This window comes from Cottoperca gobio, chromosome 13 (assembly GCF_900634415.1).
Source record: "Cottoperca gobio chromosome 13, fCotGob3.1, whole genome shotgun sequence".
Lineage (NCBI taxonomy): Eukaryota > Metazoa > Chordata > Actinopteri > Perciformes > Bovichtidae > Cottoperca > Cottoperca gobio.
In genome coordinates this window covers 14,116,630-14,140,668 of record NC_041367.1, presented here as the reverse complement: position 1 = coordinate 14,140,668, position 24,039 = coordinate 14,116,630, and the positions used below count along the sequence as shown (strand labels likewise).

Here is a 24,039-nt window from a genome sequence, read left to right as displayed (position 1 = left end):
GAGTAGCTGGTTATGAGCCACAGCTCCTCTATTGTCTAGCATGCTGGAGAAAGAGTGGGAGCCCCTAAAGAGGCTTGGCAGAGTCTCTGCTTCCATCTGTCTGCATGCCTCGCCATGGAGCCCAGCTCGCACCACTTGAGATTATACTCACGTCCAAGCTGTTACTGTAATTTGCATTGGCTCATAGGCAGAGGAGAGTGGGGAGGAGGAGCTGCACATGAGGCAGGGATGTTGTAAGTGGTCCTGGCAGCACAATGAGCTTGCCTGTGTGTAGCATTATGTACAAGTGGCATGGGCAGAGCTATATTAAAGTGCAATAATGGAACTGAGCTGGTCGCCCTGCTGTCCAAGATTATGGTCTGTGTTGGTGCATGAAGTAAATGATAGAAATGTAGTTTTTGAAGCTATCCCAGGCACATTCAGTATTGATGTTATGTGCCTCATGGCTGCATTATTCTCAGCACCCGTCTCCAGCAGCATTTGAAAGCCATCAGTCAGAATACATGAAACAAATAAAGTGTCTGTCATTCTGAAAGAGCATACCCGTTGTTTTGTATTCCACTAATTAGCAAGTGATATTTTCATTTTCTTGTAATTAATTTAGATGAAAGGTCACGCACCTGAAGGAAACCCACGCAAACACTGAGGAAAATAAATGAACACAAAAGAGAGCCGTGGCCGAGGATCAAAGCAAAAACAAAAACACCGGAGCTACTGAGCTGCCCTCTCTGTTTCAGATCATAAATCATCACCTGGGAAGTTATCATAAAAACTGTCTTTCAAATGCAAGGCAGCGACCTTATTTACAAACCATTTTCTGAACTGAATGCGTCTGTATTGAATATGGCAGCAGCATTCATTTGGGAGGCGTTGAATGTGTAGTACCGGCTTGGTGTAGGATTTTTAAATTAAATTTGCGTTTTCCCTCAATAAAATAGAACAAAACCAAAAAAAGTACTCAATCCCACTGAATGTTCTCTGATGTCCTCATTTTTCAGGCATAATTTGTTCCTGACTGGATAACTTTAGACTGCAATGTATCTAATTTACTAATGAACTGGAGACGGAAAATAAAGAGGGATTTCTGATGTTGCCACCTCCGTCAAATAGGTTGTGAACTAATTATATGTGGTACAGCCACAAGCTCAATCTCCCATAATGAGCTTCATGTAGCTGGTGGTAAAGTCACATGGGCAGTACTTAATGTCCATTAACATTGACCAGCGCAATTAACTCAGTCAACAGACTTTAACCTTTTTGTTATATTGTAGTTACAGTAAATATATTTCCAAATTAAATTAAAACTAAGGCAATTGCTTAAGTATTGTGAAGATGGGGATTGAGGTTAAAATGTAAGACCATTTTATATTTAATAAGTTTGTAAGATGTCAACAGTTTTACATAGCAGTCAGTCATCCTTTTGTAATACTGACTTGTCATTATAGAAAAAGTCAATTTGACTGTTTCATGAGGATGCAGCTATGTTAACTTTGTGCACAGCTATTAAATAACAAAATAGATAAAAAATAATTGTTTGAGAGCTAAATATGCATTTCCGTCTCAAATAACAGGCCTGACAGGTTTATGACTAAGGACTCACACTACGATGAGCTTGCCTGCAGTCACATAATTACTAATTATACTGATATGTCATGGATTTAATTAGTTGACCTGATTTCTTATAATTATATTATAAGTATATATTTTTTTTAAACTGTTATTAGAAACAGAAATAGCAAATAAGTATCAACATTTCTCAGAAAATCATGCACATCAGACTTTTTAAACATGACTTCTGTTTGAACCTGGCAGCAATGGCTTGTAGATAAAAAACAACTTGGGTCATAATTGGATTTTTTTTCTTTTCTTTTTTTATACATTGCTAACAATTTATTGCTATCATGCATGCTTTACAGAAAAGTTGGATAAACTTACCCAACATATTTCAAAGCACCACTAGCCCTTTTGTTAGTATCTCGTGTCCGTGAACAAGGACAAACAAAAGTACTCTACAAATGTTTAATTAGGAAGGACACAACATGTGGCATGTTTATTAAGTATCAAAGATATACACAATGTGTTTTTTTAAGAACCACAGAATGTAAACAAAACTGTGTTTACAAAAATAAACACGACAGGGTAAGTTTAACTTGAATGTAGTTAAAGGATAATTCTGGTTTATTTCAACCTGGCGTATTTCCCATAACTGTAGCTAATGTGGCTTTATGGCTCATGCTAAATTTGCACTCGCTACCGCTGTTGTAAAGATTTGGGGAAACAAGGACTCACGCAAAAAACATATCGGGCAAGACTCCAACAGCTTTCCAAATACACATGATTTTTACAATAATCATTTCCAGCACTTGTCTCTGAGTCTCACGGGAATTAAACCCATAAAGTGACACCTGCCACTGCCATTATAGGAATCGACATCCGGCCCAACTTGCACTTTGGTTTGTTTGCATGTGTGAGGCTATGGATCGCTGTCCATTTAGTGTGAGTTCGTGCTGGAGAAGTAGCAGCAAGCGAGATAACACCTTGCCATTTTCATCCACTAACACAACCAGTTATGGCTAATTACCCCTTTCTTTTTTCTTTCTAACCGTCCATGTGCACGGTTAATATGTGACTTGTTTCAAAGGTTACGTAACGACATTTCCTATTTATTAGTCAACTCTGACCATACGATCAAACGTTGGATGGATTTATCATCATGTTGAGAATATTTCGTGGCACTGCCGCTCAAAGGCTTCCGGCAACTTTTAAGGTGGAATGTTTTCTTGCATGTTACTCAATGCAGACGATCAATCAACACGCCTTAAATATCAATATGACAACTTTGACTATTCCATTTGTTTTTATTGGCTCTCTTGCATGACACATACTTTAGTGATGATTGAATCTTCAAGCTCTTAAAAGTTGTATGGGAATTTTTCAAATCGGATTATGCGAACTTCATATATTTGTTTTCCTCATTTGGAGAAAGAAAGTGGCGGAGCATCGTCACATATGTTATAATCTCTCACTTAGTGTTTAACATGTTTTAATTGCTTTTTCTGTTCCAGTTTATTTTGGGGAGGGAAAATACTATCTCCAGTACGACAATTTGATAAGCTCTGCCAATTCAGACATTGTAGTTACACAGCTGTTATCACTCTCATCTGTGGACACATCTATTTTTACAAATATGGCAGCTTTCCTCCTTAATACGCATAGAAGAGCAGTGAACGCAGGAACACCGCCAGTTTCTCGCGGGACGTTGTCTTTTGGGAGGATCCTGTCTTTCTTTCTGCCTCTGCCATTCTTTGTCTTTTCTCCTCCATTTGATTTAAATACTCGTCTGTGCACTCTGGTTCAAATAAAAACAGTCGACTTTCACAGTCAAATGACCCGCAATTGCCCTCGTAGAAGTTCAGAGATTTGAGTTTCCAAACCGCAGATAAAATCAGCCTCACACATGTAAACAAACCGCCTTGTTCCAATTAATATGCAGGGTTATTAGGCCAACAGTTGCCCCACATGTAGATACCTATGCAGTTAGCCATAAAGGAAGCTCCAGGCGTCTACAAAGCATGCAAATAAAAACAAGCACATAATGTAAAATGGTTAGGTGTTTTTGTTTTTTTCTCTCTCTTAGCACTTTCACAGTAAACAAATGTAGCGACTGGTACATAATGACTGGTTCCTGGTGAAAGAATGATGTTGTTGGAAGCACCTAGCAGTTCACTTTAATTCACTTTATTCTGTTGGTACAAAGCCAAGTGTAGATAAATCCACACCTTATGTGTATTCACTGCCCCACTGCCACTGTGTATGTATTGACATTGCAAGGTGCTTTATTTGGCACAGAGACGGGATTAGTGAAGCTCAGAGGCCCTGTATACGAATATAATACCAGCAATATATGTTTGACAAATGTTCTGCCTAAGTCTGCCTTGCACCAGCCTTCCTATGAAGTGTGTCAAATTGAAGCTATGCGGTCTATTATTTGCGTGCACTGAGTGAATCACATGCAGTCATAGCTGCCTCGTACTGAGGTCGTTACACACACTCATAAGCATTACAGCCTTGAGTGAATTTGGGCCACTGTCTTCTATATCAATTAGAGCTGTGTGAGTTTTTCATTATTGCGTCCAGTTTTTACTGTAGAATTGTTCATGTGGATCTCGGTGGTAATAAATCTCAATTGTTTTTGTTAATTAAATGATATTGCAGTCATAAAGGAGAAGGTACACATTGGATATTTACTTCTTATTTGACTTCAGAAACAAAGTGATGAATGGGATCATGTGTATTTTGTAGGGTCTGGTTGGAAATAAACAATGCACTAGTTTAATACGATTAGGAGTGCTACCATCTGCATGCTCACATTGATAATGTGAACAAGTATAATGTTTACCAGTGGTCACCATCTTAGTTTAGCATGTTAGCATGTAGCTTAGGCTGGTAAGAATGTCATTTGTTTTGCTGCTGCTTGCATTTTGAGCTGATGATAGTGCTAAATCATTGGTCTTCAATAGGGGGTCCGTGACCCCCAGGGGGTCCGTGGAGGTACTGCAGGGCGGGGGTCGCAAAATTGTTTGTAGATAAAGCAAAATAAAAATTATAAAATATATATTTTTAAACAAATACAATAAAAAAATAATTATTTGCACATTCACATCCTTCCCACCCCCCTCGCACAGAACTCCGACAGCACCCCCCCCCCCTTCATTTTAAGCAGGGGGTCCCTACTCCATGCTACACTAGTTTGGGGGTCCTTGGCCTAAAAAACATTGAAGACCCCTGCGCTAAATAAAAGAAGTCAGAGGAACACCAATGTTTTACAATTCATCCTGAAGGGGACATGGAGGTCTGTACCACATTTCATGGCCATCCATCTAATAGTTTTCACTCAAAACCACTAATATCAATCTTATGGTGGCACGGTAGGAAAAGGATCCTCAACGCCATAAAGATACATTGAATGAATAACATGAATGTCTGTACCAAATTGTGTACCAATCCATCGTGCAGATGTTTCCCTGGATAAGTGACAATCCATCCAATAGTTTATACTTTATAGTGGTGCCAGATGAAAAAGACAGAGCATCACTAAAGTCATTATGGTTCATCCTCCGGGAACTGTGAATGTTTGAGCAAAATGGTATTGCAATCCATCCTGTAGTTATTTAGATATTACAGAATGGACCAGACTGACATTGCCATTCCTCGAGCCTTTCGCTAAACCCCCAGATAGCTGTACTGTAAATGTCAGTACCTTTATCATTAAAGACACAATTGCTCTCTGATAGTGAGTTTATGTGTTTGAATAAAATCCTAATCTTTGCCTTTTGTAACTGTTAAAGTTGATTTGAATGAAATTAATCCTTTGTGATTCTATTGTGCGATTAGCAGATGGTCTTCATTGTTTGTTTCAAAACATGAAACCATTTATATTTATGAATGCTCAGTGCATGGCTGTCTTGTAACATGAATAGTGTATTTTAAAGTTCAGCCATTTGATATAGTTTCTCTCTTCTGTAAGTTGGCTCTTCGCTAGAGTCTGCTGTATCTGTGAAGCACATAACAAGCATGCATAATACCTTGTAAGGGTACATACAGAGCAGGATAAATGCAGTATAGGAGCCTTGGGAGGAGGATTGGAAATCTAGTGTGGATTCCTCAGCATTGCGGTAGCACAAAGTAGCACCAGAAGGCATCAATTCAGAGGGTCTATTGAGCTTGTCTGCACAGAGCGAAGAGGGCATGGAGCTGCTTCGACAAGAATAAAATAACACAAATAACAGAGGACAAACGATGAGGAAAACCATCACCATGTGGGAACTACATATAGAAGAGACAATCATGCTGTTGTTTTCTAAATCATCAAATCTTGTCCGTGGATTTCAAAATAACTAAGCCTAGAAATAGAAATCCCATTAAGCTGGATGTCATTCAGAATCACCGTCTGGACTCGTTTTGTTTGCTCCTGCTTTTATCGTAGCTTGTTTGTTTGGTTTCTTTTTTCCACAATAATAATAATAATAATAATAATAATATGTTGACTGAACTCTAGCATTCTATTGGAAGGTGTCAGTGAAACTGCTACACAGAGAAAAGAGTAACAACCACACTGTTTGTTGTCGATGTATTTGTTTAAGGTAGGACATGCTAACACCTGAAATGACTCCGAAAAAGAAGACACACTTTAAAAAATCGCTTATTGTTTCTTATGTTTTAAAGAAACAGATTCTGTGTGTTTATTGCTATGGAATGATGTATTGGTGTATTCACTTGATTAGCAGGTTATACAGATCATTCAGTGGTAGAAAGTGCGTTGACTCAGTTACTGTAAGAATAATTTTAGGTTACTTGTTCTTTACTTGAGTATTTTAATTAGATCTTACTCTACACTTTTACGTCACTACTTTACTTTTGCAGATAAAGGCATTAAAATCATTTAAAAGGTTCAATGTGTAAGACAATTAACTAACATTATCAACAGAATGTGAAGAGGTAACAATGTTGATGTTTTGTCAAAGACGTCTATTTGTTGTGTTGCAGAGATATCTACAGAAAATATCCTGTCTCAATGACGGCCCTTCATGTCTAAGATGAATAGTGAGTCAGTCTGCCCTCAGTACAGAGGGAGAAGATGTGTAGCTGTCTGACTCGGGCAGACTCAGGGCCTGTCAACATTACATCTATGATCCCTGCACGTTTTGATAGTTTGTTTTGATTAAATCCAGGAGGGTGCTCCGCCAGGAGTAGAGTGTGCGAGAGAGACGAGAGACAGACAGATCTTCCGTTAGCAGTCAGCAGATAGCACTGATTTAGCCGACTCCCCGCCGGATCGTCAAACTTTCTTTTGCTGCCGTTACACAGGTTAGACCCAGCGCTCTGTCAGCCGGCTGTTACTCCCGGTGTTGGGAGTGTACAGCCCCCAGTGCCACAGTCACACAGATATATAAGCCCCACGTGAAGATTATAAGAGAGCTGTGTTATAGACCGGCTGTCAGAGTTTCAGCAGTCTGGTCTAATGAACGGACTGACAGGCAGACTGACAGACAGACAGGTTTACACAGGAGTAAAACAAATACACAGTCAATTATATCAACACTAGAAGAGAGAGAGATGTATAGCTGCAGAGTACAAGACACAATATAAAGAATACACTGTAATACTCTAAAACTAAAATAGGCAAATGACCATTGTAAACCGGAGGGCAGTGCATTGTCCAATGTATTCTATTAATTGTGACAGCTAACAGATGGACTCCAGTCAGAGTTTCTTTGGGGCTCAGTTGTGGAGGCAATTTGTGCAGTGGATTGACTGGAACACCACCATATCTAATAATCATATTATGCATCATATGGTGCTCATGATTAGTGAGACTATTTCAGTCAAGAATTCAGTAATCAGGATTCCGTGCAGAAATATCTTGTGTGAGACTTAAAACGCAGGAAACAATCACTTCACATGCCATTCAGATAAATCAAGATAATGTCCCTGTTGATTATTTCAGTGGTCTGACTGTCACGGTGATGTTAAAAAGAGGAACCAAATGCAGTACACACGACAGGCAGGTAGTAATAACAAATAGCGAGCATTAATTAACAAAGCTGGATACAAAACACAGGTATAAAATAATACTGATGGGGCAGCAAAGATAATAAGAAAAACAAACCAGGTTGGCACAAGAGAACACAAGGATCAACGCAGGGATAAACACAGCAGGAACGACCACACCAGGAAACATAGATGACAAACCGACAATGAACAATGTGACACACATGAATATATACACACAGACAACTAATCACAAGAACAGGACACAGCTGGAGGAGACAGGCACAGACACCAGGGCAGCAGGGTGACACAGGAGGATCAAATCAGGGAGGGGCAGACACATCACAAAAGGCGGGAATACACGCAAAGACAGGACGTAAAACGAGACACTGACACAAGGTGAGTGTTCTTATGAAGTAAAACAGGAAACAGAAAAACTAAAAGCCAGGATTATGACACTGAAGTATTAAAGGAGCATTGTATAGCTCGCTCACTTTGCTCTGCATCGGCCAATCGGCTCGCTACTCCTTCACTGCGAGTGGGTCCCTGATACTCCTCATTTGAAGCTATTATACTGCACTTATCTGATTTCACCTATTTGAAGCTAATGTACTTGCAAGACTCTTGCTTTTTGGAGTTGTATCCTCGTGATTGTTTGCACTTATTGTAAATCACTTTGGACAAAAATGTATAGTATTATCATTTGTGATTTGTGATGGGAAGATTATTTGTGAAGATTGTCTGATGTAAAGACATTTTTTAACAAATGGTCATCAATCGTCTGCATCGTACAAAAATTCACTGGTTTAAGATTCTCAAATGTGAATATGTTTTGGTTTTCTTCGTCTTTTTTGTGATAGTAAATAATAATAATAATAATAATAATAATAATAATAATAATAATAATAATAATAATAATAATAATAAGGATATTATTGGATTTTGAACTGTTGCTCAGACAAAATTAAAGATAAAAATATGTCAACCTAAGGCTTTGAGAAAATAATGATGGCCATTTTTCTGATATGTTATAGGCTGAACAATTGAGTGATTAATCATTTAAATAATCAACAGATACATTGCATAACTGTGCGCAAATTGTCAAAATAGATATAAGGTGGAACCAGCATTAAACACAGATATGTCTTCTAATCCCTCCCATGCTGTTTCCTTTTTATTTGTGAATACTTGGTAATCATCATTTAGCAGGAAATATTCAAGGGAACACAAAACATTATTTACCAAAGTGATAAGCTAAACCTTGAAAGGTTAATTAAAAAAATTAAAAAACATATTAAGTCGTTTGTAACTGTAGCAGCAGCAGCGATTAAGGGGTTAATTATGTATTCAAATAAAAAAGAGTAGGTTGCAGGTAAAGGGTAACAATCAATCAACTAAGTGTTCAACAAGTGGCGCTTATACTTATGCAGCGGCAATGTAGTCCTAATGTTCTCTATCTTGTTTGCGGAAGCTCTTGCAATTAAAGTTTATGAAGCTGCAATAGTTTGTGCTTCTCAATTCTTCCTCATTGAAAGTTTTAAATGGGATGTAATTGGGAAGACCGTCTTTGCATGCAGACATAATTATAATATGCAAATGCTCCTCCTGTTTACGACTATACCCCACATCCCTCTTGATGGGATGCGACCAGAAATCCCCGGGGCCGTGGAGCCTCAGTTTAGGCATCCACTGGTGGAGACGGAGCTGACTCCAATGAACTTGGGCTGTCAATAATTATGCCTGCATCCTGACAAGAGTCACACAAGGGCATCTGCACCGCCTAATTGGCGTTTACAGTTTCCTGACAAAGTCATGTCCAGAAAATATCCTTACAATGTCTGCTCTGGGCAGATGTTTTTCTGAGGTAAGGACAGACTCTGACTCATTGTCATTGTTTGTATTCCATCACTGTTTTCAATGTCACATTCAAAATCTCACTCATAATCAATCATATTTGGTCTATACAATGTAGTAGTGGAAACACCTAACATCATTTTCCAGAAGTAGAAATAATAAACAGTCAAGAACCCCAAATTATTCAGTTTACTGCCATAGAGGACTTAGAAAACCAGAAAAATATTTACGTTTTTGTAATTTTGCATAGAAGATTTACTCAAACTGGATTTAGTGATGGAAACAAATACCATTCTGTTGTTCGATTCCCGGCATTAGACCTTAGTTGAATGTTATTCCCCCTCTTTTTCTCCTCATTACCCCCTGTCACCCCTCTACTCCCTTTAGATAATGACAGTTATATATATAATATTCATAAATAATACATCATTATAATAAATAAAACCAATGGGGAAAATAAAAGTCTCAAACGATTAATTAAAACATTTGTCGCTGATTACTTTTCTGATTTAAGGAGCTGAAACAAATGTTTTGATAAAAAAAAAGATTCACTTAAAATAAAAAGTCAAAACAGTGTGAAAAGTTCCTAAAACCCAAGATGGCGTCCTTAAATTACTTGTTTTTTCTGAAACACAAAGATCTTGAGTTTACTATCACATTAGACAAGAAAGGAGGAAACAAGTCCTCCGTTGAATTAAGTAATATTCTACATTGATACTAAAACAATGACTCAAACAATTAAACAATTATCCAAAAGAATTACTGATTACTTTTCTGTTGAATGACTAATAATTGTATCTCTACTGTAATCTCATATGAATTAAGAATTTAATGGCCAGTGGAGAATTTATCTGGAAGCTATTGTAGCCACGTTAGGATGTCAAGATTACATCAAGCAGGCCATATTTCATGCTGAGTGAATATAAAATGGCAGCTGATAGCACATTCCTGTACAGTTTAATGACGGTAGTTAATACACATATACATTATTCTCACAGAGGACAATTATTTAAGAGACACTACTTGATCGGTATATTTAATCTTTTTGAGTGCCGGTGTGTTTGCCTCATGTGAAAGTTCTGTGATTTATGAGATGTTCTTTTCATAGTTTTCTTAAATAATTGTTGAATTTATAAACGCCCTTACTATCCTGGTGAATTCTTGCATCTTCTAAATAAAATGTTCAACTATAGGTGGTTGTTTTTTCAAATGTATAAAAGATGGACTGCTGTATCATCCTGTCCTGTTTTATCCATGAACCGGTTGATGGCATTAAGAACGCAGCAGCAGGAAGGTGTTTCACAGTCAGATATAGAATAAGCTGTTTGAGACGGCTATTATGAATTTGTGAACCGTCAGAGCATTTTTAAGAAGCAGCCGAGTTGACCTTTTGTTCATGTTTTCTGTCAGTATGTTCGAGAACATTAGTGCAAACACACTGACACTAAGTTAATTTATTCATCGTTGTTTTCTCCTCTTGGGAACTTTCTGCTTTCTTTCTTTGTTGATCGTTATGTTTGTCTGTTTGCACATTTTAAGATGTATAGAAGGATATGTTTTCTGCTTGTGTTGTAATGCTCACATGTAGGCTACATGCTTTGTGCAGAGCTGTGCCTGAATGTAAATATGATGTGAGTATTGTATCTTATTTTTAGTGAAAGGCATTAATAATATTATGCATTCTCATCCAGCCAATTCTATGATCGACTACTGCATTTAAAGCTTGCTTTGTCCAAAACCCAAAGATATTATATTCTATACAAGGATATTACAAAAAAACCTGCATCAAATCGTCACATTTGAGAAGCTGGAATCAAGCGATAAATTGATCGATTGATTTCAGTTGAGTTATTGTTTCAGCTCTAGTTGTCTCTAGTCTTTTTTTATCCACTTTGGTCCAGTGTCGGAGGCAAGGGGACATGAACCCCACTGCCACACAGCCACGTGTTTAGTAGAAAGATATACAACCTTTATTCAAGATAAACAATTACTAAAACTCCCCTCAAAACCAAGAACTATATGTCAGCATATACCTTCTGGTCACTCTATAGTTCAGATTCAAAATGCATGCTAATCAAAAAGTAGGATCGCTCCACCTAAAGGGAAGTCACTCCCACAAAGAGGAGAGCAGACCTCAGACTAACAGCATAGCCTCCGGATAACTCCAGATCAAATGCCCACGCACTAAATCTCAACTAGCACAACAGTGTCAAGACATTTCACCAACCATTTAAAATATATATCTCTCACCTCTTTACTTAAAGAAGGTATCTGACCTCATGGCATAAGATCACCTCCCCGACGTAGTTAAGTGTCTTCACTGATAGCAACACTAAAAGTTGCAAACAGCGCGTCCTTCCTCTCCCACTGCGCCACTGCCGTGAAAAAAGCAGCTTGTTAACTCACACGACCTTTCAGCATTTACATTTAGTCTTTTTTATTCAGTGTGTGGGTCATCTGAAATGCCTTTACTAATTCTGATATGTATTTAAAGCTGTGTCATGAAGGCGAAACTAAATTAAAACATGATTAAAACAAAACTTGTGGAGGACTTTATTAAAATATATATTAGGAAATAATATATACAGTATATTTATATATATATATGTACTCTTTTCTATAATTTGCTGTCCTGCAAAAGGATTCTCAGAGTTTTTCAGACCCATACGGCGCTTTAACTAGATTATTAATAAAAAGGTATTAAATTAAGATATAATGGTCAATTAACAGGGCATGCCGTTTTATCAGTGCATATTTTTAAACACTGGCTAAAATGTGCCTCTGCTCATGCAGTAGCTCATACTGAGGTTATTTCTGAAGGTCTGCAGGGTTTTGCCTTTTTTCACCATTCACAGTAGTGAACGTCAGGTTCACTCTGGGGTGGCTTAGGGGGTGCAGCTTTTAATTAGGCTTTAATGAATCATTATGCTCATCTCAAGTAAATAGGGATCAACTTTAAGTGAAGTTTACAAATAAAGTTTGAATGTAACTTTATTATAAAACCCTGAAGCTTTCAAACTGAAAGAGTATGCAAAGGTATCAAGCTGTATCTATATAATATTAGCACTTTTATATCTTTATGCATGCATAGAATGTACTCTATGTATGTGCATCGTGGGTTTTACTGTAATGCATAGGTGTATGTCAATGTGTAATTTGTTTATTTTTACTTCAGTTGATTTAGTTTCTGAATATGTCAGAATGTTGATAAGCTATTCTTAATTAAAAATGTATGTGTCATAAGGAATCCATCAGAGGAATGGCCTGTGAAAGGTTGTGCTCCTGCATGACTGGACACAAAAACAAAGCATACAAAGCAATAAAACAGAAATAGAAATGTGCTGCCCTTTTCTTTTAATTTTCTCGGCCATTCATACATCTGTTCACGTCTCTTCTTACCTTCTCGGCACCCATTAGGTTTGAGACCCTGCGTTCCGGGCAGCTCAACATCGCCTTAATGCAATTCAGAGACCTACATTTTACACCAGAGTTGCCTGGCAACAAAGTCTCCCCCCTCCCTCCCTGAGATGCTGAAAGATCAATAGAGTACCCTCGACGGTGTGGCAGGAAATGCTCCGGCACAGATGGTCCTCTGAGAAACCATGAGCTTTGTGGCCTAGTTACCATCGGAAAACTAACACAATCAAGCGAGGTCGCTATTATATTGAAATTATACGAACTTGGGCATCAATATTAGATTAAATCTTAACTAAAGATCATAACACTGTTATGAAAATATCTCTCCCTGCTGTAGCTTTTATATAGGAGTCTATTTAACAGGATGTATCATCTGCACTGCTGTAGCCTACTTAATTGTTTTAGCTTTTCCAGCATCTTCTTAAAAGAAAGAAAAAAAGGAAATTTGTGGAATTAATTTAGACAATGCAGGCAAACTGTGCTGCCAACAATAAAGAAACATCGCTAAATAAATAAAGTCTCTCAAGGGGGTTTAGAATTTTCTCGCTCAGTGTACCACCTAGTGTGTGTTTCTGCCCTTGGAAAATGTCACATATTTATTTTTTTCTCTTGCTTTCATATTCTTTGTTGAATAAATTGCACAGGAGAAATGATTTTCAATCTTAAACAGTCAAGGTTGTTGTATTTTAGAGATGGAGGTCATAGCTAAGCCTGCAGAGTCATACCAAGGAGAGAGGTAAACACAAACCACGCAAAAGTTTGGGTCCAGTGTCTTTCTTAAATGCACTAGTATAAAGTAGAAGCAATACACAGTCAGTGTCAAGTGCAATATTCTCTTTTATAACTTTTGCAATTACACTGTCATGTGTGACTGTACTTATATTATATTACTGTTACTGTATTTCTATTCTATTTTATTGTGCACTCTCTTTGCTGTAACAATGTAAATTTCCCCGTCGTGGGACAATTAAATGATTTCTGATTCTGATTAAGTTAATTCAATCAACAAGCTTGGAGAAACTATCCCACTGGATTAAACTTGGGCTTCAAGCTGTCCTACTTCCCTCAGAAAAAGACATCATACACAGCCAGATTTTAATGAGAGCTCTGATTGAACACTGGTATTTCCTAGTTAACTAGGTGCCCTGTTGTCTGACAAGCAGTAGCCAGACATCATTGTGAGTGTGTGTGTCTGCAAGAAAAGCCTTTTTGCTAGCTGGCAAATGCAATGCAGGTTGATGTAAAACAACTCTCATCAGACCAAGTCTTTGTGCAAAGAGTGTAAGTCAGGAAAAGCTTGAGACATGGAGGAAGAGAGCGCTTTATTTTTATATATTTGTGACATTTAAAAGATTCCATAAATCTCACTGCGGGCACTTTTGAATCAAATGTTTTAATTTAGGGTTATCTGTACTGTGAGCTTTAGATACTTTTGCTTTGGGCACAATGGGAGAAAATCAGTGGTGTAAAAGACGTTAGTGCCACCTCAACATGGTGGAACATAGATAAAGAGTCTCTAAAATTAGTCATGACAAATTGGATGAAGCAAACATCTGTTTGAAATCCACAGCCAGCTTTTCCTGAGTGAAATTTAATTATTATGCTGAACCTCTGGAAAAAAAACTTAAAAAGGGAGGGGGGGATTAAAAGTGTCATCCTGTGAGGTGATGGGTTTAAGCAACGCAAATGTCATCCTCTAAAAACCTAAAATAGCAAAGTTAGTTGTCATCCCTTTACTTAATAGGCGTTAACAGGCTCTCTCATGAACTGAGAAGCTTAAGGTGTTAGCGATCAAGATCAAGAGGGAAAAAAACCACTGACAATGTGGCATCAGCACATCACCGTTTGTGTTCCACTGGGTCTCTTATGGTTATTACAGCAAAGGATCACTTTTTACTGATGTCACCACAGGCATGTTCTCTCCCAGACTGAAATCAATACCTCTAAATGGGAATCAGAGAATCAGAACATCCTCAGGAGGGACTCGAAAACAAGCCGTATTTCCGCCCTGTTTCACGTCCCTTTCTTACCTTTTTTTGCCGTGATTTACATGACAGGTTTCTGTCTAATTTTGCAGTACATCTCAGAAGCATAGGGCGAACAGAGAGCATGAAAAGGTCATGAAAAGCTTTGAGTGCTGCTGACAAGCGCCCTTTTCTAACTTTAATTCTCAAACCTGATGTGAAATTCAGAGCAAGAAAAACACACAAGCCTTGTTATATGAGGGAAATGTACATGGTATATAGTTACCTAATATAGGAAAATTGTCCTGTGATCATTGAAGAAATTATATGGTTCAGTGGTGATGCAGCCTTTTGGCAAAAAAACATTCTGTTAATGCCATTAAAAGGCTACAGAGACATGGGCTTCTGACAGCGTTGCTGCAGCCTTTCATCTCCCAGGTAACATTATTTCAGAAAAGCTCAATTTCATTTTGTGATTGATACCTTGCTGGCAGTCTTTGCAATCTTGGTCAGACTCTTGATTTCTGCAGCAGGCTCACATAAAGGTGATGATGCTATTTATTAATTCAAAGAACTCTATTTTTTTGACTCAATGTCTCTCCTATCTTTCTTTGTCTGTGTCACACACAGGACCTGGAAACTGATCAACAATGGACCGGCTGGTTCTGTGCGTGCTGCTGTGTGCAGTTCTGGTGAAGGGATACAGCTGCCCCGGCCGCTGCATCTGCCAGCACCTCTCACCCACTCTGACTCTGCTCTGTGCTAAGACTGGTCTGTTGTTCGTACCCCCCACCATCGACCGCAAGACCGTCGAGCTAAGACTCACAGACAACTTCATCACCGTCATCCGCAGGAAAGACTTTTTCAACATGACCAGTTTGGTGCACCTCACCTTGTCCCGTAACACCATCAGCCAGATCACCCCCCAAGCCTTTTTCGGCCTGCGGTCCCTGCGGGCGCTCCACATGGATGGGAACCGCCTCAGTGTGATAAAGACTGAACACTTCAAAGGCCTCATCAACCTGCGGCACCTCATTCTCGGGAACAACCAGATCCACCAGGTGGCTGACTCCTCCTTTGATGAGTTTGTGCCCACAGTAGAGGACTTAGATCTTTCCAATAACAACCTACGCACCCTTCCCTGGGAAGCCATAGCCAGAATGACCAACATTAACACGCTCACACTGGACCACAACCTGATTGACCACATTGGAGCGGGGACTTTTACGCTGCTCACCAAGCTGGTCCGCCTGGACATGACGTCTAACAGGCTGCAGAAGCTGCCACCAGACAGCCTGTTCCAGCACGCTCAGGTTCTGTCTGACCACCAGGGCTCCAGCGCCTCCGTTCTGGCAGTGAGCTTTGGTGGTAACCCTCTTCACTGTAACTGTGAACTGCTGTGGCTCCGCAGGCTGACACGAGAGGATGACCTGGAGACCTGTGCCTCGCCAGATCACCTCATGGACAAGTATTTCTGGTCCATCCAAGAGGAGGAGTTTATCTGTGACCCTCCGCTGATCACCAAACATCTTTCCACTAAGCCCTTTGTGATGGAAGGGCAGGGTGTGACTCTTAAATGCAAAGCAGTGGGGGATCCAGACCCAGATATTCACTGGCGGTCTCCAGACGGCAAGTTGGTGCATAATAATTCCCGCACCATCCTGTATGATAATGGCACCCTTGATATTCTCATCACCACGCTGAAGGACAGCGGGGCATTTAATTGTGTGGCATCCAATGCCGCAGGCATCGCCACAGCTGCTGTTGAGATCAACATGATCCCCTTACCCTTGCTTGTTAACAACACAGGCCACATGCGTGAGGACCCCGGCCTCTCAGACATCACCACCTCCTCCAAATCTGGCAATGACACCAAGGGCTACGACAAGCAGGACAGGAGGGTGATGGTCAGCGAGCTGACCTCCTCCTCCGCTGTAATCCGCTGGCCTTCTGAACGCCACATCCCCGGCATCCGGATGTACCAGATTCAGTACAACAGCACGGCAGATGATACTTTGGTGTACAGGTAAGCCATGGTGGAGTGGGTGGGTGGATGGAGAGAGAAGGGAGGGTGGGAGAGAAGGGACATGAGGAAAAGGTGAGACATCTGGAGTCACCATCTGCTAAATGACACAACGGTTCATTATGGCAGGTTGACAGATCCCAAAGATGCAAAATGATTAAGTATGTCCAGAAATAAGTAGAACCCCTATAGTTTAGACTGGGGGATAAACTAAGGAAGAACATTTTTCCATAAATTTAAATGAATTGTAATAATAATATGCATAAAATGTGCAGTTCAATTAAGATATTTACGGATCCAGAAAACACATTTTTGATCTCTATTATATGAATAGATTGTTGCTATCAGTTAAAGACATTGTGGAGTCCAGAACTCTACAGGACTAAATGCCCCTTTCATTAAAACATAATTTGACAACAAACAATAACATGAGGCCCAAGTATTCACTGCATGTAACTGTTTGTATCATTAGCAAGTGCATGAATTGGTTGAAACACAGAGTGTGATTAGATGTGGTTGTCTAATGATAGGCTTGGTTGCAGTGGTGGAAGAAGTATTTAGATTGTTTACTTTCTGTAGGTGAAGTACCGCACTATAAAATACTCCGTTACTAAAAGTTCTGCATTTTCTCAGCAGCACTTTGCTGGTCGGGCTATTTTTAAGCACTTTATATACAGTTAGGTTGATTAGTCCAGTGGTTCCCAACCAGCTCTGCTACTCAACTTTACAATCATTCGTTTGCACTTTTCTATTGGATAAATGACCTTCAACTGTCACTTAAATGAAATCACATAAAAAGTTTAGAGGGGAAATATTTCTTTGCTCGAACTGCTAAAACCTCATAGACATCTGAAATGTAGCAAAGTCACAATTGTTATTTTTTAACAATGTATTGTATTTTCTAATATTATAATATTTTTATTGTAAAATATTAATCTGGCAAGTAACAAGTAACCACAGCTGAAAAGCACAATATTTCCCTATGAAATGTAGTAAGGGAGAAGTCAAATGTTGCACTTGAGTAAATGTACTTAGTTACTTTCCACCACAGCGTATTAACAACACAATGTGTCTTGTTTGCATAGTGTCTTATTATCCAAAGTGGCCCCTGTCTTAGTGTTTTATTCGCCTATTATATGATGATTATTGAAGCATTAACACAGTGTTAGCAGTATTTTTAATGTTATAGTCGAGGTGGAGCTATCATAGTTTAAAGGCTGATGTTTTGTATATAAAATCTTAATCTGAAAAGTAGCGAGTAACTACATTAGCTAGTAATGAATGTACTTTAGTGGTGGAAAAACGTACAATGTTTCCCTCTGAAATGTGGTGGAGGAGGAGAAGTATTAGGTATGATAAAATGATAATACATCAACATTGTGCTTCAGTACAGTACTTGAGGAACTGCCCACCACTGCAACAAATAATGTGTGCGTAATATCTGTGCACATATAGAAAAAAAAAGCTAAAACAATAATAGTGAGTATAAACATTTGCAAACCCTGTTAAAACCCTGTTTGAAAAATGAGTTTAGGTTTCATGTTTTTCTTATGCAATATGTGACGCACACCAACCGGATCTTGTATACCGAGAAGTACTTCAGGATTTATATATTCATGGAGCGAGTTAATAATAGTCGTCGTCTTTCTTTCTTTTTTTTTAAGGCTTTATCAGATATAATGAGTCGCTCTCCTGTATAATCTTCTCATCCAGTTTAGGCATGGAGCTGAGTGTTGTTTTGTCTTTAGGAGGTACATTATTACCTACAAATGATAACCATCAAAGTCTCCCTTTAGGGGAAAGGAACACGCTTCTAATTATATTAACGCCAATGTTGACCTGAAGACAATGCCTTCCTCCGTTGAATTTAGAGTCGTGTAATCTTGCAGTTGCCGACTAAATGAAACCTTAGGTATTCACACATCCAAGCTGCCTTCACATCATGCGTCACTTGTCCTGCAACCTGCAGCTGTTGTGGCATATTTTTTAGACAGCGAGCCTCCTCTGCCTTGTTTATCACCTTGCAGTTTACCCTTGCTGTCATTGTATACACAAACCCAATAGAGTAACTTCTCACTGCTATTTTATGATATAACCAATTCTCTCATAATTCAACTTTAATGAAGTGTTGTGTCTTTTATTTCTGTCTACCTGAATGAGTGATATTAATGCTGGAGCTGCGATGGTTGTCTTTTTGCTGTGTGGAATTGACACCTTTGTGTGATTTAATACACCTTATGCAAATCAGGAAATGTGGGCGTTGTAATTCCGATGATTAATAGTCGACACCTTCACCACAGCACTATGTTTCTTTTCTCTGCAGAATGATCCCATCTACCAACAAGAACTTCTTAATCAATGATCTGGCCGCAGGGCGGGAGTATGACCTTTGTGTGCTGGCGGTTTACGACGACGGCGTCACATCATTAACAGCCACACGTGTGGTTGGCTGTGTGCTTTTCCACACGGCCAATGAGGTCAGCCAGTGCCGCTTCATGCACAGCCAGTTCCTGGGAGGCACTATGATCATCATTATTGGCGGTATAATTGTTGCTTCAGTGCTGGTGTTCATTATCATCCTGATGATACGCTACAAGGCCTACAGCGGCCCAGAGGACGGCAAGAACAAGGTCAGCTCCAGCATTCACTCGCAGACCAATGGCAGCCAGCAGCGGCTCCAGCGCTCCGCCTCCAAGCAACCGTCCGATGAGGGCCAGCGTGAAGCTCAGGCACCCAAAGAGTGCATGGCACTGGTGCTGAGGATGGACAATGAGAAGAAGGAGCGCCCGGCAGCCACCACTGCCATCCTGGAGGTGGAGCTGCCTCCCCTGACTGTTGACAAGATAAAGAGAAGAACCAGCCTGGACGCACAATGCTCTGGCCCGCCATCTGAGGACACGCAGACGGACAGTAGCCTGACTGGCTCCACCATGTCCCTGTGTCTCATAGGCCCCAACGCTGGCACCAAGGAGGCTCCCAGGCTCAAGGACAAGAAAAGTGCCCTGGCCAACATGGGATTACTCCCTAATGAGCTGGCACGAACTAGGCACAGATTCTCTTTTGACGGAGGGGATTACTCCATTTTTCAGAGTCATAGTTACCCACGCAGAGCGAGGACGAGGTGGCACAAGTCCACCAACCAGCTCAACATGGATTCCTCGCCGCTCGCCAACAGGAGAGTTACGTTCAGCAGCACTGAGTGGATGCTTGAGAGCACAGTCTGAGGAAAGCAATGGGAAAGCCGGTGGAAAATGACGGCTCTGCCACACACACACATGTAAAAACACAAATATGTCTCCATGCCATTTAACACACACATTTCCCACACACAGCAAATGATGAACACAAGCACATTGACTTACACATGCAAACGTTGCGTGAGTTGCTGGAGAAGAACATAGTCTCCCTTCATCCTGCCTCCCCATCATACTCCCAGAGAGGTTTGTTGGCCATGTCCTTTCTTTATGCAGCAGTGCCTTATTCAAAAAGAAAAATGTACGAATGGAGGATGCTGCTCACTGTAGTCATTAACCGTCCTCTCTGTCATTGACTGCCACCCCGATGATTGGAAGCATTTCTTTGGATTTTTAATTTTCTCTTTTTTTTTTCTGTGACATGCCAAGGGGGTGTGGCGTTTGGATGTGACTGTTTAATTGTTTAACAAAAAAAAAAAAAAAAAAAAAGAGGAAAAAAAACTTCATCATAACTGTAATGTGAACAGCCAGGTATCCTGTTATGTCAATCATGTTTTGGGTTCTTTCAAACAAACAAAAAAACTTTTGCACAGAAGACACGAGATACGAGGACAAGTATCACCACCAGGCTATACAATAATAATAATAATAATTAAAAAAAGAACAGGATTTTACACATGCCGATTTCTAATGTTAGCATAGAGAGGATGGACCTGGAAACGAACTACGGATTCCTCTTTGACGGTCGGACTGTATGATGTTAAATAAGTATTGTTCCAGATGTGGCTGTATATTAATCGGTACTGTATCTGGCTGGTCTAGATAAAAAGACAACAAACAAAAAAGACATATATAAGTATATTAAAACATTGATGTATGTGTACTAACTATGTAAGTAAGTAAGTCATATGTCACATGACTTTTTACAAAGCATTTGGGTGTTGACTGCAAGTTTTTACATTAAAAACCTGTGTCACCACACATCTCCCTATTTAGTATGTCAAAGTTTGGACCATTTATCCCCTCACAGAGGGTATTAAATTTTTTGTGTGGGTTAACTGTATCAGTGGCGTTTTCTTCTTGTGCTTTAGGAGCAGCGGTGTGTCCCCGCTGCAAGGATGGACACACAAATTGAGATGATAAATATTTGATTCCCGAGGACTATTTATAAGGCTGTGAAAGCTACCACGGAAGCAGAGTAGGGTGTGGAGCGACGAGGGACATGATAACTGAATGTGATGCTGAATTCAAATACTGCCGGTTGTTATTAACAAGGGTGTAATATCTGTTGCATCCCACTAGGGGGAGACAAGGCTCTGTAAAGTCCCCAATAACTTGCAGATTGCAGAGATTTTGCTATAAAAACCGTTATTAGCAGAAAGATAAGCTGCTTTTAAGGTTCAGTTTTACACTTAAACCCCACATATTTACTACTTACAAGCAGTACTGTGTGTGAACAGTCAGTAAATGGTTTATAACACGTTATAATGTAGTTATAAGCAGAGATAAAGACATTTTTATTTGTATGTTCGTCAACATCTATACGTCGTTTTGTGAAGCACCTGTAAATGGTGTACAAACAGATAATGGATGATTAATGTATCTAAAGCAAAAATCATATTTGATGATATGTGTTTACAGACATAAACAAATCCTCCGTTTATACACATGGAAAAATCTCAATGCTCAAAACTCAGTTTAGCCGCATCTCATGGCCTTCACTGTGTTTGCTCAGTTGTCATGGAGAGTGAAGAAGACGTGTATAAATAGATAAATACTCCATTGATGAATAATGACAATGTGATTTATTATATTGCAACTGTTTAGATGCTTAGAAATGTGAGTTATGATGTAGAATGATAAATCTAAGCACTAAAATGTGCTTATATCTGCTTACAACTACATTACAATGTGTTACAACCCATCTTTAATTGTTATTATACTACATATACACATATAGTACAGGGATTGAAATAAGATGTTGCAGACAAAAGGCCTGACAGTGAGAAAAGATTCTATCAGGGTGGATGAGGGATATTTGTTTGCTGCCACCCTCTCCCTCTGATTACAGCTACTTAACACAGGCTGAGATGAAACTGAGCTGCGTGGACAGCAAAGAGATAAAACCTGGAGCAGAGAGATAAGTCACACTGGAGGTTTTCAATCCTCTTGAATCTCCTATTTGCATCCTCAGTGACGGATTGAGGCTAAGAACGGGGTCATCCCGTCCTTTTTCCTCATCATTTTTTAACCAATTTTCAGCCATAAAACATCCACGTTTAGCTAGAAATGTTGTTTTTCCAGCTGGAAGAAGACTTCACTTTACAGTGTAAATGCTCAGCTGTCAATTTGTAGTGCACACATTTTTCGACACGTTTCCATATCCTCATTAACTACTGACGGTTTCCAGTGTGGAAGTGTGCTGCTTACTATTTGTCACAGCAGCAGTGTTTCCCTCTGCTCCTATGTGTAACCATTATTGAACACAAAATCTGCTTAGACAGGAGAAGGCTGAGACTTCACCCAGTTTTCAAAATTGTGCAGGGCAGCCAAACTAGCGAACACCGGGGGTACAGCAAAGCATGTTGTGTCTCATCAGCAGTTCTGAGTGACTGCAGGAGAAATGTGCCTCGACTTTGTGAGGGTGAGTTTCTTTCACTGAAGATCCAATTTTATGTCTAATGCATAGTAATGTGTGTTTAAAAAGTCCAATCTGAGCATGGTTTAGTAGTATAACGTTTAAAGTGTTATCCATGCTAACCATGCTGTCTGCTTTACAATATCACTACTTTGCTCAACAAACCATATTCCAACTGCGCGGAAACTCAATTTCTTATGTGATTGGTTGAGTTTTGTCATACATATCATTACCAGTGTCTTCTTTTTCAGCAAATGAAAATGTAGTAAAACAAGACACGTTATACAGTTTCTGTGGAGAGAATAATTCTCCGGCTGTAGCAAGCTATTGAAATTGTAAATTAAGACTAATTGTGTTAACAGCAAATGTCCTAAACCTGCTGCCATCTCAACTATTTGAGGAGACTAGCAGTAACTCTGTATTAAAGAATGGCTTTTTGAAAAATACAATCTGATTTGCTCACATATTTATTATGTACCAGGATGCAAATGAGGAAAATTATCATTTTATTTGCATTTATTTCACAACAAGACTAATGGGTCTACAGCCTAGCAGGTTTTGTGACGCCGTACTGCTTTGATCTCAATACTGCCATTAGTTTCTATAGTAGGGGAGCATATCATGTACTGCACAGCACAGTAAGGTAAAGATGTTTACCTTGCTGTGCTGTGGTATAAAAGTGGTTAGTAACCAGAAGAATAAGGCTGATATCTGAAAGTAAAAACAGGACTTAAACTAAAGCACAGAGATTCAGATAGGAGCTACAATAGGTGCACTACTGAGAGCTGAGCACACACAGACTTACTCTCTGGTCTCCAGCACACAAACACGAGTTTAGTGTTTCGTCATTAACACCAAAGTCAGGGGATTACCGAAGTTATTACAATTCATCCCGAGGGCGACATGGATGTCTGGACACATTTTATCTTAGTCTGGACCAAAGCGGAGGACTGACCGTGGCTACAAGTTGTAGATCAGAGTTTTGGTAATTGTGGAAGCAACACCGACACTTTTGCCATCCAAACCATTGTATGGAGAACCGTAACAGAAAGGTTGCAAGGGTTGCACCCTGTATGGAGAAATGGCTTTTTGAAAAGCATGAAGTGCACACATATTTTGTATCATTCATCACGCAGAAAGACAAACATAAATGCTATTTATTGTTGTTTTTCTAGATAATTATTTTTTTAGGAATAAGTTGTATTAACTAGATACATGCAGCCATAGAACAAACTCAATTTGGGATTTCAGCCTCTTGCCAAATGCTTATTAACCTTGACAATGTGTTTTAAAAAGAGCTCTGTCAACACTGATTTGACCAGCCGAATTCATTTGGCTTTTTCTATTTCCAAGATTCGGGCGGTTGCAGCCAAGCTCAACACATCCCACACTCTGCTG

General features: G+C 39.4%; 1 protein-coding gene across 1 annotated transcript in view; it reads left to right on the top strand.

The window, feature by feature from the left end:
* The window catches only part of lrfn1 (leucine rich repeat and fibronectin type III domain containing 1), a 98,902-nt gene extending 78,387 nt beyond the window's left edge, over positions 1-20,515 (top strand). The window contains exons 4-5 of the mRNA XM_029447239.1: positions 15,417-16,812; positions 19,133-20,515. Coding sequence (XP_029303099.1) covers positions 15,437-16,812; positions 19,133-20,033 — 2,277 coding nt within the window. The 5' untranslated portion in view covers positions 15,417-15,436 and the 3' untranslated portion in view covers positions 20,034-20,515. The remainder of the gene's footprint in view (positions 1-15,416; positions 16,813-19,132) is intronic.
* The last annotated feature ends 3,524 nt before the right edge of the window (positions 20,516-24,039 follow it).